The 13,746-nt window shown below is 41.1% G+C and overlaps 1 protein-coding gene across 2 annotated transcripts in view; it reads right to left on the bottom strand.

The window, feature by feature from the left end:
• The window catches only part of LMBR1 (limb development membrane protein 1), a 133,338-nt gene that overhangs the window by 74,307 nt on the left and 45,285 nt on the right, over positions 1 to 13,746 (bottom strand). For both annotated transcript variants that reach the window (XM_055591375.1, XM_055591374.1), the window contains exon 5: positions 11,756 to 11,859. In XM_055591375.1, the coding sequence (XP_055447350.1) occupies positions 11,756 to 11,859 (104 nt within the window). The remainder of the gene's footprint in view (positions 1 to 11,755; positions 11,860 to 13,746) is intronic.

Consider the following 13,746-nt stretch of genomic DNA (forward strand, 5'->3'; position numbering starts at 1 on the left):
GTTAACAAACACATAATTTTTTACCACAGAGAACAGGAAAAACATGTAATAAATAAATAATCAATCAGCTGTACTATCCCCAGCAGCAGCAATAGTACCTAACATACAAAAAGTGGTCAATAGGAATTAACTGAATGAACTAACAATGCTAGAAGACAATGCCATCAACAGAGCAGCAGCGTTGAGATAAACGATAGAAAGCAAATGGGATCAAATCTATAGAGAAATGTCCAGGGGAAATGACTAAAAAACAGAATGAAAATAAGAAGAGAATAGTGATTCCAGGTAGTACAAGCTGCAAAAAGTCCAAAAACATGTGTAATTATAAGATTTAAATATTAATATTAAAAATACTAGGTAATAGTAATATTACTGTGTACATTTCTTTAGAATAACTGGGTAACAGAAAAGTTTATTTAGCTTCACTCTTTTTAATCACCTCACAAAATTAACTACAGATAGATTTAAATATTAGATCTTCGTAAAAACTCCCAGAAAAGATAGCTAAAATAGAATAGACTATATTACTCATCCTTGGCTTTGAAGGAAAAATAACACTTTAATAACGTAAGCCAATATCAAATTACTAAGAAAGTGTAAGTTTAAAATGGAAAAAAGTGAGGATAAAATGAAATCAGGTTTTGTTGGCCTAGTTGTATGTCTGTTGTCAAGTAGTAAAGAATCTGCCTGACAAAGAAGGAGAGGCAAGAGATGTGGGTTCCATCCCTGCCTCAGAAAGACTCCCTGGAGAAGGGCATGGCGACCCACTCCAGTACTCTTGCCTGGAGAATCCCATGGACAGAGGAGACTGGCGGGCTACTGCCCATGGAGTCACAAAGGGCCCGACGTGACTGAGCACACATACACACGCTACCTGAGTTTCCTCATACAATTAACTGAGAGGCAATACCCCTTGTTATTAATAGGACCAGCTCAAAATTTTGTATGTTTTATGAATCTTAAAGTACATTAAATAAACTTTCTAATGTTTTAGAAACCAACATTAATTATATATTTATAAACACTTTAACTTAAAATTTAATTATACATTATGCTAAACTGATATTATAGTTCAGGCTGAGTGATAAAATGATACATCAGTTCAGTTCAGTTGCTCAGTCATGTCCGACTCCACAACCACATGGGCTGCAGCACGCCAGGCCTCCCTGTCCATCACCAACTCCCGGAGCCTGCTCAAACTCATGTCCATCGAGTCAGTGATGCCATCCAACCATCTCATCCTCTGTCATTCCCTTTTCCTCCTGCCTTCAATCTTTCCCAGCATCAGGGTCTTTTCCAATGAGCCAGTTCATTGCATCAGGTGACCAAAGCATTGGAGCTTCACCATCAGTCCTTTCAATGAATATTCAGGACTGATCTCCTTTAGGATTGACTGGTTTGTTCTCCTTGCAGTCCAAGGGACTCTCAAGAGTCTTCTCCAACACCACAGTTCAAAAGAATCAATTCTTCAGCATTCAGCTTTCTTTATGGTCCAACTCTCACAGCCATACATGACGACTAGAAAAACCGTAGCTTTGGCTAGACGAGCCTTTTTCGGTAAAGTAATGTCTCTGCTTTTTAATATGCTGTCTAGGTTTGTCACAGCTTTTCTTCAAAGGAGCAAGCATCTTTTAATTTCATGGCTGCAGTCACCATCTGCAGTGATTTTGAAGCGCAGGAAAATAAAGTCTGTCACTGTTTCCATTGTTTCCCCATCTATTTGCCATGAAGTGATAGGGCCAGATGCCATGATCTTAGTTTTTCAATATCTGATAATTGATAAAATGTTGAAAATGATACATAATACTTTGAAAAAACTGTTAGGCTAATTTCTTGGCTTGGCATCCCTCAACAATACAGGTAGTAATATCGAACCCCACCTCCTGTGAGGTAGAGGCCTGTGGACTCTCAGGGGACTTCTGCTCAGAGCTAAGGCTGACAGACATTCCCTTTGAGAGACAGAGAGAGAGAATGTGTGTGTGTGTGTGTGTGTGTGAGAGAGAGAGAGAGAGAGAGAGAATATGTGTGTGTGTGTGTGTGAGAGAGAGAGAGAGAGAGAATGTGTGTGTGTGTGTGTGTGTGTGTGAGAGAGAGAGAAAGAGAGAGAATGTGTGTGTGTGTGTGTGTGTGTGTGTGAGAGAGAGAGAATGTGTGTGTGTGTGTGTGTGTGTGAGAGAGAGAATGTGTGTGTGTGTGTGTGTGTGTGTGTGTGTGTGTGTGAAACAAGTCTGCCCTTTTGCTGAGGGCTTTCAGTGGAGCTTGTTTCAACTCCCAGCCTGAATGTCCTGGACCAGCTGTAACTACCTCCCTCCCCTGATAGGATATCACTTTTTCAGTTACCACTTAAGTTTTCTTGTGCCTGTTTGATTTTGGTCCTTGGAGATTTTACGGAAGTGAGTTACAGACACAGTATTATTTAAAAAACGATGCTAGAAGGCAGTGTGGAAGCTACTTGGTGGCAGAATGAAACTGGAAGCAGAAAACACAGATGGACAGTGGCTTAAGTAATCCAAGTAAAAAATGATGAAGCCTGAACTAAGGTGATAACAGAAAGAGGTAGGACTCTTATTCAGGATACTGAAAGTATATTTTAAAGTTATATAATGCAGATTTTTATCACAACATAAAGTACTTCATTAAATCTCTTCTAAAAAAATCAGAAATATCATTTAATTCTAGGCCTTTAAGAAAGAAGCAAAAATCATTGAGATAAGATTTTCTGATACTTCAAAAAGGATTTTTTAAAAAATTTAAGTCTTCCACAAGTCTGTTTAAAACCAGACTGCTTAAAATTTAATACTTGTTAATTAACAAGAGAAACATTAATATCAAGTAATCCCAGTAAAATATCAAAGTATAAAAGCATTTAAATCCAATATTATAAAATAACTTAAAATTTCTTCTTTGTGTTTCAAGAAAGATAATAAGAAATGTTTCCTTTAAATTGACCATTTCAGTACATTTAATTCTTTTTCTGCTGTTGATGTAAGCTTTTTTGTTTTTGCCTACGCATCTTATTTTTAATGACTAAAAGAACATACATTTTATGTAATTTTTAACAGTTCAATTGCTTTCAAAGTAATCAGTCTGTAATAACAGTAAGAGCATGTCTTTGTAAATGAGAATTTCCTTTCCTTACCAGAAAGTGTGCAAATCAATAAATTTTCTAGTATAACTATTAATGACTTAAGTTTTAAAGAAAAGTAGATATACTACAACCTAAAATATTACTTCATGTCAAAATTATCAAACAATCTTATTGCTCTGGATGTGTCTGAACACACAACTTTTATTCTGGTACAAATGGGCCAAATAAACAGGCTGTAAAGTTCGCAAAGAGTCAGACACGACTGAGCGACTGGACTGAACTGAAAGTGATGGTATCGAGTCCCAGCTGTGCACGGTGCACATCTCATAGGGGTCACAAGATGTCACTGTGGCAGGCTAAACAAATGACTTTACAGACAAGTACAGTGCTGCTCAGTCGTGTCTGACTCTTTGCGACCCCATGGACTGCAGCCCGCCAGGCTCCTCTCTCTATGGAATTCTCCAGGCAAGAATACTGGAGTGAGCTGCCATGCCCTCTCCTCCAGGGGATCTTCCTGACCCAGGGATCGAACCCAGGTCTCCTGCACCGCAGGCAGATTTTTTATCACCTGAGCCACCAGGGAAGCCCAAATAAATATGAGTTTAAGTGCCCCCCAAAATAGAAGATTTTAACAATCCTAACTCTAGCCGCTTGGATGAGCTCTCGTCCTACAGACCTATTTATGTAAGGCGCTCTCTGCTGCTGCTGCTGCTGCATCGCTTCAGTCGTGTCCGACTCTGTGCGACCCCATAGACGGCAGCCCACGAGGCTCCCCCATCCCTGGGATTCTCCAGGCAAGAATACTGGAGTGGGTTGCTATTTCCTTCTCCAATGCATGAAAGTGAAAAGTGAAAGTGAAGACGCTCAGTCATATCCAAATCTTAGCGACGCCACGGACTGCAGCCTACCAGGCTCCTCCGTCCATGGGATTTTTCAGGCAAGAGTACTGGAGCCGGTTGCTATTGCCTTCTCCTGAGGCACTCTCTAGTCAGCATTGAATCTGACATTTAATTTTACTTTCAAATAAAATTCACTACAACCAAGGGTAGCCAGTTTTCAACCTCCCCAAAAAAAGTTTTCAAAAAGAGACTCTAATTGATGATAATGATTATTCCTATAAAACTGTTTTATGTATATCAGAAGTATTAGGGCCAGTTTAATTAAAAGTATAATTAGTTTAAAGTCTGAACCTGGTGATTTTTTATTTCCTCCTTACCTAAACTTCTTAATTAATAGATAATGAGACATTAGTTGGTAATTTAATTATCATATAAAATAAAGTTTAAAATTCAGTTACCTATTAAATATAATACCTTTTTTTTATGACCTACACTGTTACAAGATAAAACCATTTCTATTTCAAAAGTAAATAAAGCCGTGTTGCCGCCACTCTACCGTCTCCTGTTATTTGCTATCACGTGTGAAGCGACCCCACACCAATCTTCCTGGTGCTTCAGCATTAGCTTGCACACAGCTGGCACCTTCAGGCCTCTGATGATGCTGCCACTTCTACCTGCACGTCAGCGCTTTACACACGGGCTAGGTGGGGCACCCGAGGACGAGGCCGGAGTGCGCTCCAGCGTACAGGTGCACACACTAAGAATAGAGCCTGGACGTACAGGTCAGCAAAGAAGACTCAGCGGCTAAGTCAGGGTCTTCTGAATGCCAGCGCTTATGGTGTTGCCACTGTCAGATCAGATCAGATGAGTCGCTCAGTCGTGTCCGACTCTTTGCAACCCCATGAATCACAGCACGCCAGGCCTCCCTGTCCATCACCAACGCCCAGAGTTGACTCAGACTCACGTCCATCGAGTCCGTGATGCCATCCAGCCATCTCATCCTCTGTCGTCCCCTTCTCCTCCTGCCCCCAATCCCTCCCAGCATCAGGGTCTTTTCCAATGAGTCAAGTCTTCGCATGAGGTGGCCAAAGTACTGGAGTTTCAGCTTTAGCATCATTCCTTCCAAAGAAATCCCAGGGCTGATCTCCTTCAGAATGCACTAGTTGGATCTCCTTGCAGTCCAAGGGACTCTCAACAGTCTTCTCCAACACCACAGTTCAAAAGCATCAATTCTTTGGCGCTCAGCCTTCTTCACAGTCCAACTCTCACATCCATACATGACCACAGGAAAAACCATAGCCCTGACTAGACGGACCTTTGTTGGCAAAGTAATGTCTCTGCTTTTGAATATGCTATCTAGGTGGGTCATAACTTTCCTTCCAAGGTACTACTAGGCAAATAAAGGGAAAATCTAGCCATACAGTAAAAATCTCTCCTCTTCTGATAACTGGAAAGTATCACATTATTACGAAGCGTGCAGGAACTGAGAACGTGCTCTGAAAGCACAGCTGCTCTGTAACAGCAGCTGATACTGTCGCTGACATCACGCTTCAGTTGCCGCCACCATGCAACTGTGCCAAGAAGAGTGATGAATTAGCATCATTCCATTAACTAAATGATTTTTAATTCAAAATCGTTTTAAACTCAAATAAGTGTTAAATAAAATAAATGCAACCTTTTCTTCAAAATAACCCTTTCATGGGTCTTTCTCTGAGACCCTGTGCGTCAGGCTCCATGCCTGAAGGGTGCGTTTCTATTGTCACGATCACGCTTTCACAGTAGAGTCACAGCGCCAAAAGAAGCCCTGTGCGTAACAACACTAGCAGAGCCAAATGTGCTGAAAACAATCATTCTTAGCCATGTTGTTTCCACAGAAAAAAACTAGACCCTCAACTGAAGGAAGGTAGAGGAATTCTTTTAATAAATTACTGAATGATTTTTTTTTCTTGAAGGCGTTGGGAAAATCAAATTAACACATAACAATAGCTAGTGAGATATGAGTCCATTTTCTGTAATAAACACCAAGATCAAAACGAGACCCAAGGTAAATTTCCTTGAAAGGCCCCCAGCAGGAGCTTCCCTTTTTGCATGTGATTTCCTCTCACCCACAAAACCCAGGCCAAATATGCGCATGTGCCACTAACACTAAGCAGCACTTCCTCAATCACTCATTTCCAACAATTTATGGATGATCAGTGGCAAACACGAGCAAAAATAATGAAAGAATGCAATGGACTTCCTACTCATTTCTGTGTCTTTTTAAGATGGAGGCCTGATACAAATTAGCCACTGGGGGGAAAAAGTCATCTGGTCATAAAATACAGTACAAGGTCACTTTTATGTAAGTTTGCCAAAAGGGACATAAACCAGGACAATTTCAAACTGTGACACAGGATAGAAACATATTAAAGCGATGTCTGTTCCTCCTCCATTGTGCTGTCACGGTGCTCAGCTTTACAGGCCTTGAAAGCACTGGCACCCAGCTCTTCGCTTCCACCTGGCCAGTCTAATTAATTAAGAAAGGAAGTTACCTCGGATTTTGTCCTTTCTGCTTTTATTATCAAGCACTTTGTTTGAAGTTCGAGGAGTTAACCTCTTAATCCTACAGACCGTGTGCTATGCTCTGGACATTTGGGGATGTCTGGATGGCTTCGGTAATTGGTCAGGATGTTGTTGTCATTTATGTTAAATTTTATGCCACAACTTCAAATCAAAAATAGGCATTAATGTGAGGCACAGTATAAAGTTACTCCCAGAAACATCTTTGGTTCATGAAATAATCTCATCAAAGAGATTTTTTTTTTTTACTTTCATTAAGTTGTTAAATTTTTTCCCTCATGACACTTTATTTTCTTTATGACATTTTAATTCAAAGTAAGATGTTAAGATACAATATGAAACAAACATATTCCTAACTCCCGTTTAAACCCTGGCTAGAGATCGCAGAGTCAGACACAACTGAGCGACTGAACTGAGCTGAGCTGAGAGATTAGACCGGTTGATTATGCAATCGAAAAACATCTCTGACATCATCTGAAATAATCCAGAGGTCCCTCAGAGGCAGCGTGGGGAGAAAGAGTTACACAGGTGACCTGAGTATGACAGGAACAGGAGCGCGGTCAGCCCCAAGACCCTCACACTCTGGTGCATGACTGAGCAGCCAAGACAAAAACTGTGGGAGAACACCTCTACCACAAAACACAAACAGAACCACCAGACACAGCCTCTTCAGCAGAGCTGAAACGTAAGATGCAAGCAGAGGGCAGGTTCAGATACACATGAACACCCGTGAGGCTCACTACAGTACAGACAGGTGACCACAAAATCATCTCAACTAGATTAACATTGAACTACTAACAGAATTCCAAGGTAAAAGTTACCTTCTTACAAAAACAAAACAAAAAAGCCTGCTTTATCAAAACCACTTATATTCTCCTACCCTTGAGAATTATAAAGAAGGGAAAGAGCTAGGAGATGGACCCAATAAAAAGAAACATGGGCCAAGGCCGCGAGAGAAGAAAGGCGATTTAAGGCCCTTAAAAGGACATGGTCAACCCCCAGGCCTAAAATGTCCTGTTTGAATTAACATAGTGGTTTAATTAAAAACTAAGTAGAGAATTCTGCTTAATTTGATTCTCAATTCGAGCTCTGCATCCGCCATGGCCAGTGGCCAATTTCCGCATCTCGGCACGATATGCAAGGGGCTGCTTTAAAATCGACTGCCCAGGGGAATCAATGGGAGTTTGGTGGGGCCATGTGCCGTTCAGGGTCTCCACCAGACTTCGACGCAGTAAAACAGCACCAGGAGGGAGGCCAAAGGGAAAAAAAGGAAATTTCACTTAACCATGTTACAAGTGTGTCATTACTCAAATTACTGTGCTGAATCTACCAATTACCGTGCTTTCTAAAGCTCTCCTCAAGGTCGCCTTGGAAGTAGATGTGTCAAATGTAACCAATGAACAAAGCGCTTTAAAGGGATCCACGTCAAAATGTCAGCAGCCCACCCCCTTTATCAGAGCAGTGGAGTTCCTCACTGTGGTACAACCTATGGTAGTACCACCTGTGGAAAGCACTGGAGATGTTACCAAACATGTTCAGAGTCTGTGCAGTAAATACAAATGGTCGTATATAACACGATGGCACCATACTGCAAGCACAAATACACCTAACACATTAGACTGAAATAGACAATGCTAATAATAACCCCTGAAACTTCCGTGTAACTGGAAAAGGTAAATATTGTGAATAACAGTCCATGATTACTCAGACTTTAAAGCTCTGTAAACATTTCTAATAAGGTCTAGATGCAAATTCTTTTTAAATTTTACTGAAATATATTTGATTTACAATGTTGTGTTAATTTCTGCTGTATAGAAAAGTGACTCAGTTATACATACATATATATTCTTTTTCAAATTCCTCTCCTTAGGTTTATCACAGAATACTGAATATAGTTCCTTGTAGATGTACGTTCTCTTAGGCAGTTTTGATTCTGCTTCAGTACATGCCATTTCAAAATGGGAAAAATAATGTGGAATCATAAAATTGTCTAATAATACGTGAATAATTAAGAGCTGACTGCTGTATTTCGTTGCTTCCCAATGATCTATGCATGTGACACTGATGTTTTCTAGAGTACTTAACAGTCAAATGCACGAAGCTCTAAGATAGTGACAATAATACCTGACATTCACTGAGTTCAATCCTGGGTTATGTGTTTCACGTGGACACTCACTTCTCATTCAGTCTTCCAGACGAACGGTGAGGTAACTATCACTACTAGGCCCACTCCACAGAAAGAAAACCTGAGGTGCAGACGATGCCGCCAGCCCAGGCAGCCGGACACTAAGGACAGACTCTCCTCCACACCCCCGGCGCCAGCACCAAGAGGAGAACTATTCTGCCAAGCCGCAACCCCACCTCCCTCCTTCCTTCAGCAGCATTTATTAAAGACCACACACTTTAATTTGGTTTCTACAACTCCCATTCATCCCCCAGCTACCAGAGTCTCATAAGTGGGAGCCATCCTGAGCTCTGCTCCCCCACCCCTTTAAATCCTTGGCTGTGTCTGGGAATGAACAGGATGGGTCATGCCCACTGCCTCCTACAATCACTGGGTACATCAGTCCCCTCGGAGACCATGAAATGTAGCTAGTGGCTGGAGGGACTCGGAGGAAACATACTCAGAGATGCACTCAGAAAAGGCATTTTTTTAATCATGTACAAAGAGACTAGAAGTGAAAAAATTGTAAGGAAGAACTGCTGTGTAATTGTAGGCGCAAAATATCTCTACTTACCTTCTTATACCTCTCCTCAAGCTGTCTCCCCTCTGACCTCGGTGGACATGCATCAACTGTTTTTAATTCTAGAGATGGTGCTAACTCTGCCCCGACAGATTTAGCCAAGTCCCTTTTCCAGTTGGTTAGTTCACAAGAAGGGAGGGTGATGATCTGGACGCAAGAGGTCTGTCCATATTGCACACTGTTTTTAAAATAATCTATTTAACTAATAACCAGATTTTTACATAAAGCATAACCTAGGGAGCATAGCTTTAATCTCCAAATATGAAAATGCATTTATAACACTGAGCTTTACGTAGTTTCTGAACTTGATAAGATGACTCATGAGACAGACGGGGGGTGGGGGGAACTCTGCGTGTTTGAAGCAAGCATAGACAAGGCCCCGTTAGTGACTCTGTTTGAGAGTCAGGGGCGTGACTGATTCGGGGTGGTAATGTCCCCACAGAGCGCTCTGCATGTCCACTGCATGTACTCCTTCCCCAGGGACGTATGCTGACATTCTGACACATGCATTTATCTCTAAACATGCTTAAACAGAACAGTAGATGCAAAAGTCTCGTCAGCAATCCTGTGCCGACTCCCTGGTGTCTACAGCATAAAACCGAGACTCTGTGGCCCAGGACGCGGGCCTCAGGGTCTGATCCTGGCCAGTGCTCTGTCCCTGCTCTCCACTCTGAGCTAAGCATCGGCCACTCCCTAGTTCAGGCAGTGTCTCGGCCTTTGCTCAAGCCTGGATGCTCACCTGCAAGTCTCAGCTCATGTGCAGGATAACTCCTCCCTGAAGACTTCCCAATTTTGAAGGCAAACCAAGACATCCCTCCCAGAGCAGCTTGGTGTATCAAAGTTCCTCCAGCATCTCTGACTTCTCCCTGTGTGAATCCCTTGAAGGCAAGAACACTGTCTTTTCGTTTCTGTACCCAGCAAGCTCCTCTAACAGCACAGGAATTACTGCTCAGTAAGGGCCTAGTAAAACTCTGCCAAGTGAACGACTACCCATCAAAAGGCTCCCACATTCTACAGAACTTGCTTTCTCGAGTGTCTCCGATGACCTCATTTCTTCTTCTCCTCCGATGACCTCTTTCTTCTCCGTGACCACATTCTTTCCTTTCAACCCCTCTTTGACATTCTGTTCCTCATTCCAGTCTCCTAGAGCTCCATCTTTCGGTTTCCAGACCACACCCGCTCTGTTCACTACTACCTGCCACACCCCTGCAGCACCCCTGCCCCCTTGCAGCACGCCTCTGGCCCTCCACCCCTGGGCCCCTGGCCGGCCACTGCCCAGCAGGTACCCTGCTGGCTGTACCTGCGCTCCCCACCGTGCTGACCTGTGAAGAACCGCACACTCTAAGAAGGTAAGAAGCAAGCTCTGGGTCTTAGTTTGAGTTCTGCAGTGGTAGATATGAGGTTCTTAAGACAATTTAGTAACATTAATACCCTTGGATATAAAAGGAGAGTTTGAACTAAATCCCTTTCAACAACAAAACTTTCTATAATTCTCAAGAAATTATGTTTTTTATTTTTTAATTGTTATGTTTTCTATTTGTTTAAACTGAAACTGTACAAGTTGTTCCCATTACATGGATGAGTTAAATAATTTACATGTATCATTATAAAAAGCAAATCAAATATATAAAAGCCAATGTTCTCAATGCAGGTTTGACCACCATACACAACCACCCACTCTGATCTCAAGTAGATTCACCAAATATGAAAGCAACCGTATACCACAGTATGGATATGAGTAACTCTAACTAAAAGTTAAAAAGGTGCAATGTGTCTGTAAGCTGTAACACTAGGACTCATTTCGTCAAGTTTTACCAGTCACTCAGAAAGCATTAACTACTGAGCCCTTCCATTATGTTCCAGCTCTTATAGAAAGGGCTCCACAAGGTGTAAACGGACATGTCGCTCCCTTCGCTTTAAAACGTCCTACTATTCAAGGACAGAGGGAGTGAGTCCCACTTACAAGGTCTGGATTAACTGTCTAAGATGCTCTGGCAGTCTGCTCTCTGCCCACTTCTCAGCCTCCCACACTCATCTCGCAGTAAGTCACGGAACCTGGGAACCTGACAATCCAGGGCAGCCTGGTAACATGCTGCCCTCCTGCAGACACTGGGTGTGAAACCACTTCTGCATCAAGATACAGCTTCAGATTTTTAGAATTTCCGTCATGCTTTACACTAAATGACAGTATCGAGGAGAAGAATAACAGCTGTTTTATCGGCTTCTTCATTCTGCAAAAGAGCCCTCCACCAGCTCTGCACATACTATAAAAAGCATTCAAAGGTCAAACGGTGACTTCCTTCCTGTGGACACTTTTATTAACTCAATGTGTAACATTATTAACATTATTGTAAAAGCATTATTAATATTAATAAGGCATTGCTATTATTAAATGTTTTACATTTCAGTAAAAGTTGCTTAAGCCTACTATTTCTAGTTCAACAATGAATGACATTTACTTCTTCATTTAAGAAATTTAATTCTAAATTACTTAGAATTAATTAATTCTAAGTTAATTTACTTACCTTTTTCAGACCAGCAAAACCTTCTGATTCCAGAAAGAAAAAGGCAAAGGGCATCAACACAAATAAACAAAGATTGGAAAAGAGAGAAGCAAGGTTCCACAAACCTATGAGGATAACAATAAAGGAAAGATGAGTTAGACACGGACAACCTTGTCAAAGAAAACTGCTGTGCTAAATTGTGCTATCAGTCAAAGCTCTGTGCTTTTTAACAGTAAAAACTAAACATAAACTTAATAGAGAGGTCTAACAAAGGACCTAAACTTAGAAATCAGAATAATAATTACATATTTCTGTAAAATCTTTATAACTCTGCAACTGTACTATTGGGAAAAGTCAATATAGAAACTACTGATTTTTCCTCATGCTCTAAAATAAATTCGCTAAACATATGACATATGCAGCAATCCAAAGACAGAGCCTCTTCAGACATATTGGCACCTGAATATTTAAATTAGAGCCAGCAGCATTTATTGAGCACTTAATAAATGCCAGATACTCTACTAACCATTTTACATGTATTATCTTGGTTAATTTAAGCCTCATAAAACCCTAAAAGTAATAATTAGCATTTATTGAGCCCTCATGTGCCAAGCACTGTTCTAAATGATTTACAGATATTATACAAACTCATTTAGTCTTCACAGCAATCCCCCAACATGACAGAGGCTGGTTATATAAAACCTGCCAAGCCTGCAGAGCCTGCGAGGAGCTACACTAATTCCTGGGATTTTTTAAAATGACCGCATCAGAGAAGTTTAGTAAGCAACTCCAACTGGGAAAGAAAACTTGAGAGGCAAGCGAGTTCACATCACCTTTTCCCTTTCTGGCACATTCTACACTCATAAAATCACAATAAAAAGCAACTGAGATGATAGTAAGAGTTGATTTTTAGAAATACAGACCTTTAGGTATCTTGTTGGGATATGTGGACCAGCAGCTGACTTTTCATAGGTAACACACTCAACTTTAAAACTGATGGCGATAATCTTCATTAACATTTATACAATCAAAGATGAAAATTATGCTAAGCCTAAATTCAACACACTACATACATTTAAAATCCAATGCTTTTGCAAACGGGCAACTGATGTTCTTCCAGGACCCTTACTTATATGGCACTGTTCCAGGCACTGAAGATGTAGCAATGAAGGAAACACACACCTCTGCCCTCGGGGACCTTCCATTTCAGACACATGGAGATTACACACTGAGCTCTCAGGGAACCAAAGCAGACAGCTCCCAACTGCCCTGTAGATCCACATACACGTTTCATAACAGCCCTAAACCCTTTCTGGAACAGCATGAAATATAAACAGAAAGAATGACTGCAGCACTTGAACAGGTTACCTAGAGATGCACTTCCTTTAGTAAACACGGCGATATAATTAAAAATCGATTTGCAGCTTCTTATTCAAAAATCTAGATAGGGTGAATGATTTTACAGTATATATTTATCTTAGCAGGAAACAGAATGTTTTACAAAGTGTCTTCAAAAACAACATCTCATATGTTTCAGAGGGAAAAACTTTTAAAAATAAAAATTGTTCTAAAATACTTAACCACTTTTCAGTCTTAAAAAAAAAAGATGTTAAAAATCTTAATCTTCTTCTTCAATCAGAGGGCTTATAGTTACAGCCAATTGTATTGTGTTAATAACCAGGAAAGACACATAAGGATGGTGACCAAATGGACACACAAGACTTCCAGACAGACCTGGGTTCGAGCCCCTGCACTTTCACGTGACAACCCTTCTAAGTCACGGGTTCGTCATCTACACGAGGCTGAGGATCATGTCCGTAGGTGATGCTGAGAAGTCAGTGAAATAATGCATGGACAACCAGCACGTCTGTCACAAAATAAGCACTTAATGACGTTTTGCCTTTAATATCCATCACCCCCTAGAGGCTACTAACGCACGGTGCTAATTAGCTCCCGCACCGAGCTGCCGGACTCTCCGAGCACTCGCGTTCACTTGGTAAAAAAGCACGACA

Source organism: Bubalus kerabau, chromosome 8, assembly GCF_029407905.1.
Source record: "Bubalus kerabau isolate K-KA32 ecotype Philippines breed swamp buffalo chromosome 8, PCC_UOA_SB_1v2, whole genome shotgun sequence".
Taxonomy (NCBI): Eukaryota; Metazoa; Chordata; class Mammalia; order Artiodactyla; family Bovidae; genus Bubalus; species Bubalus kerabau.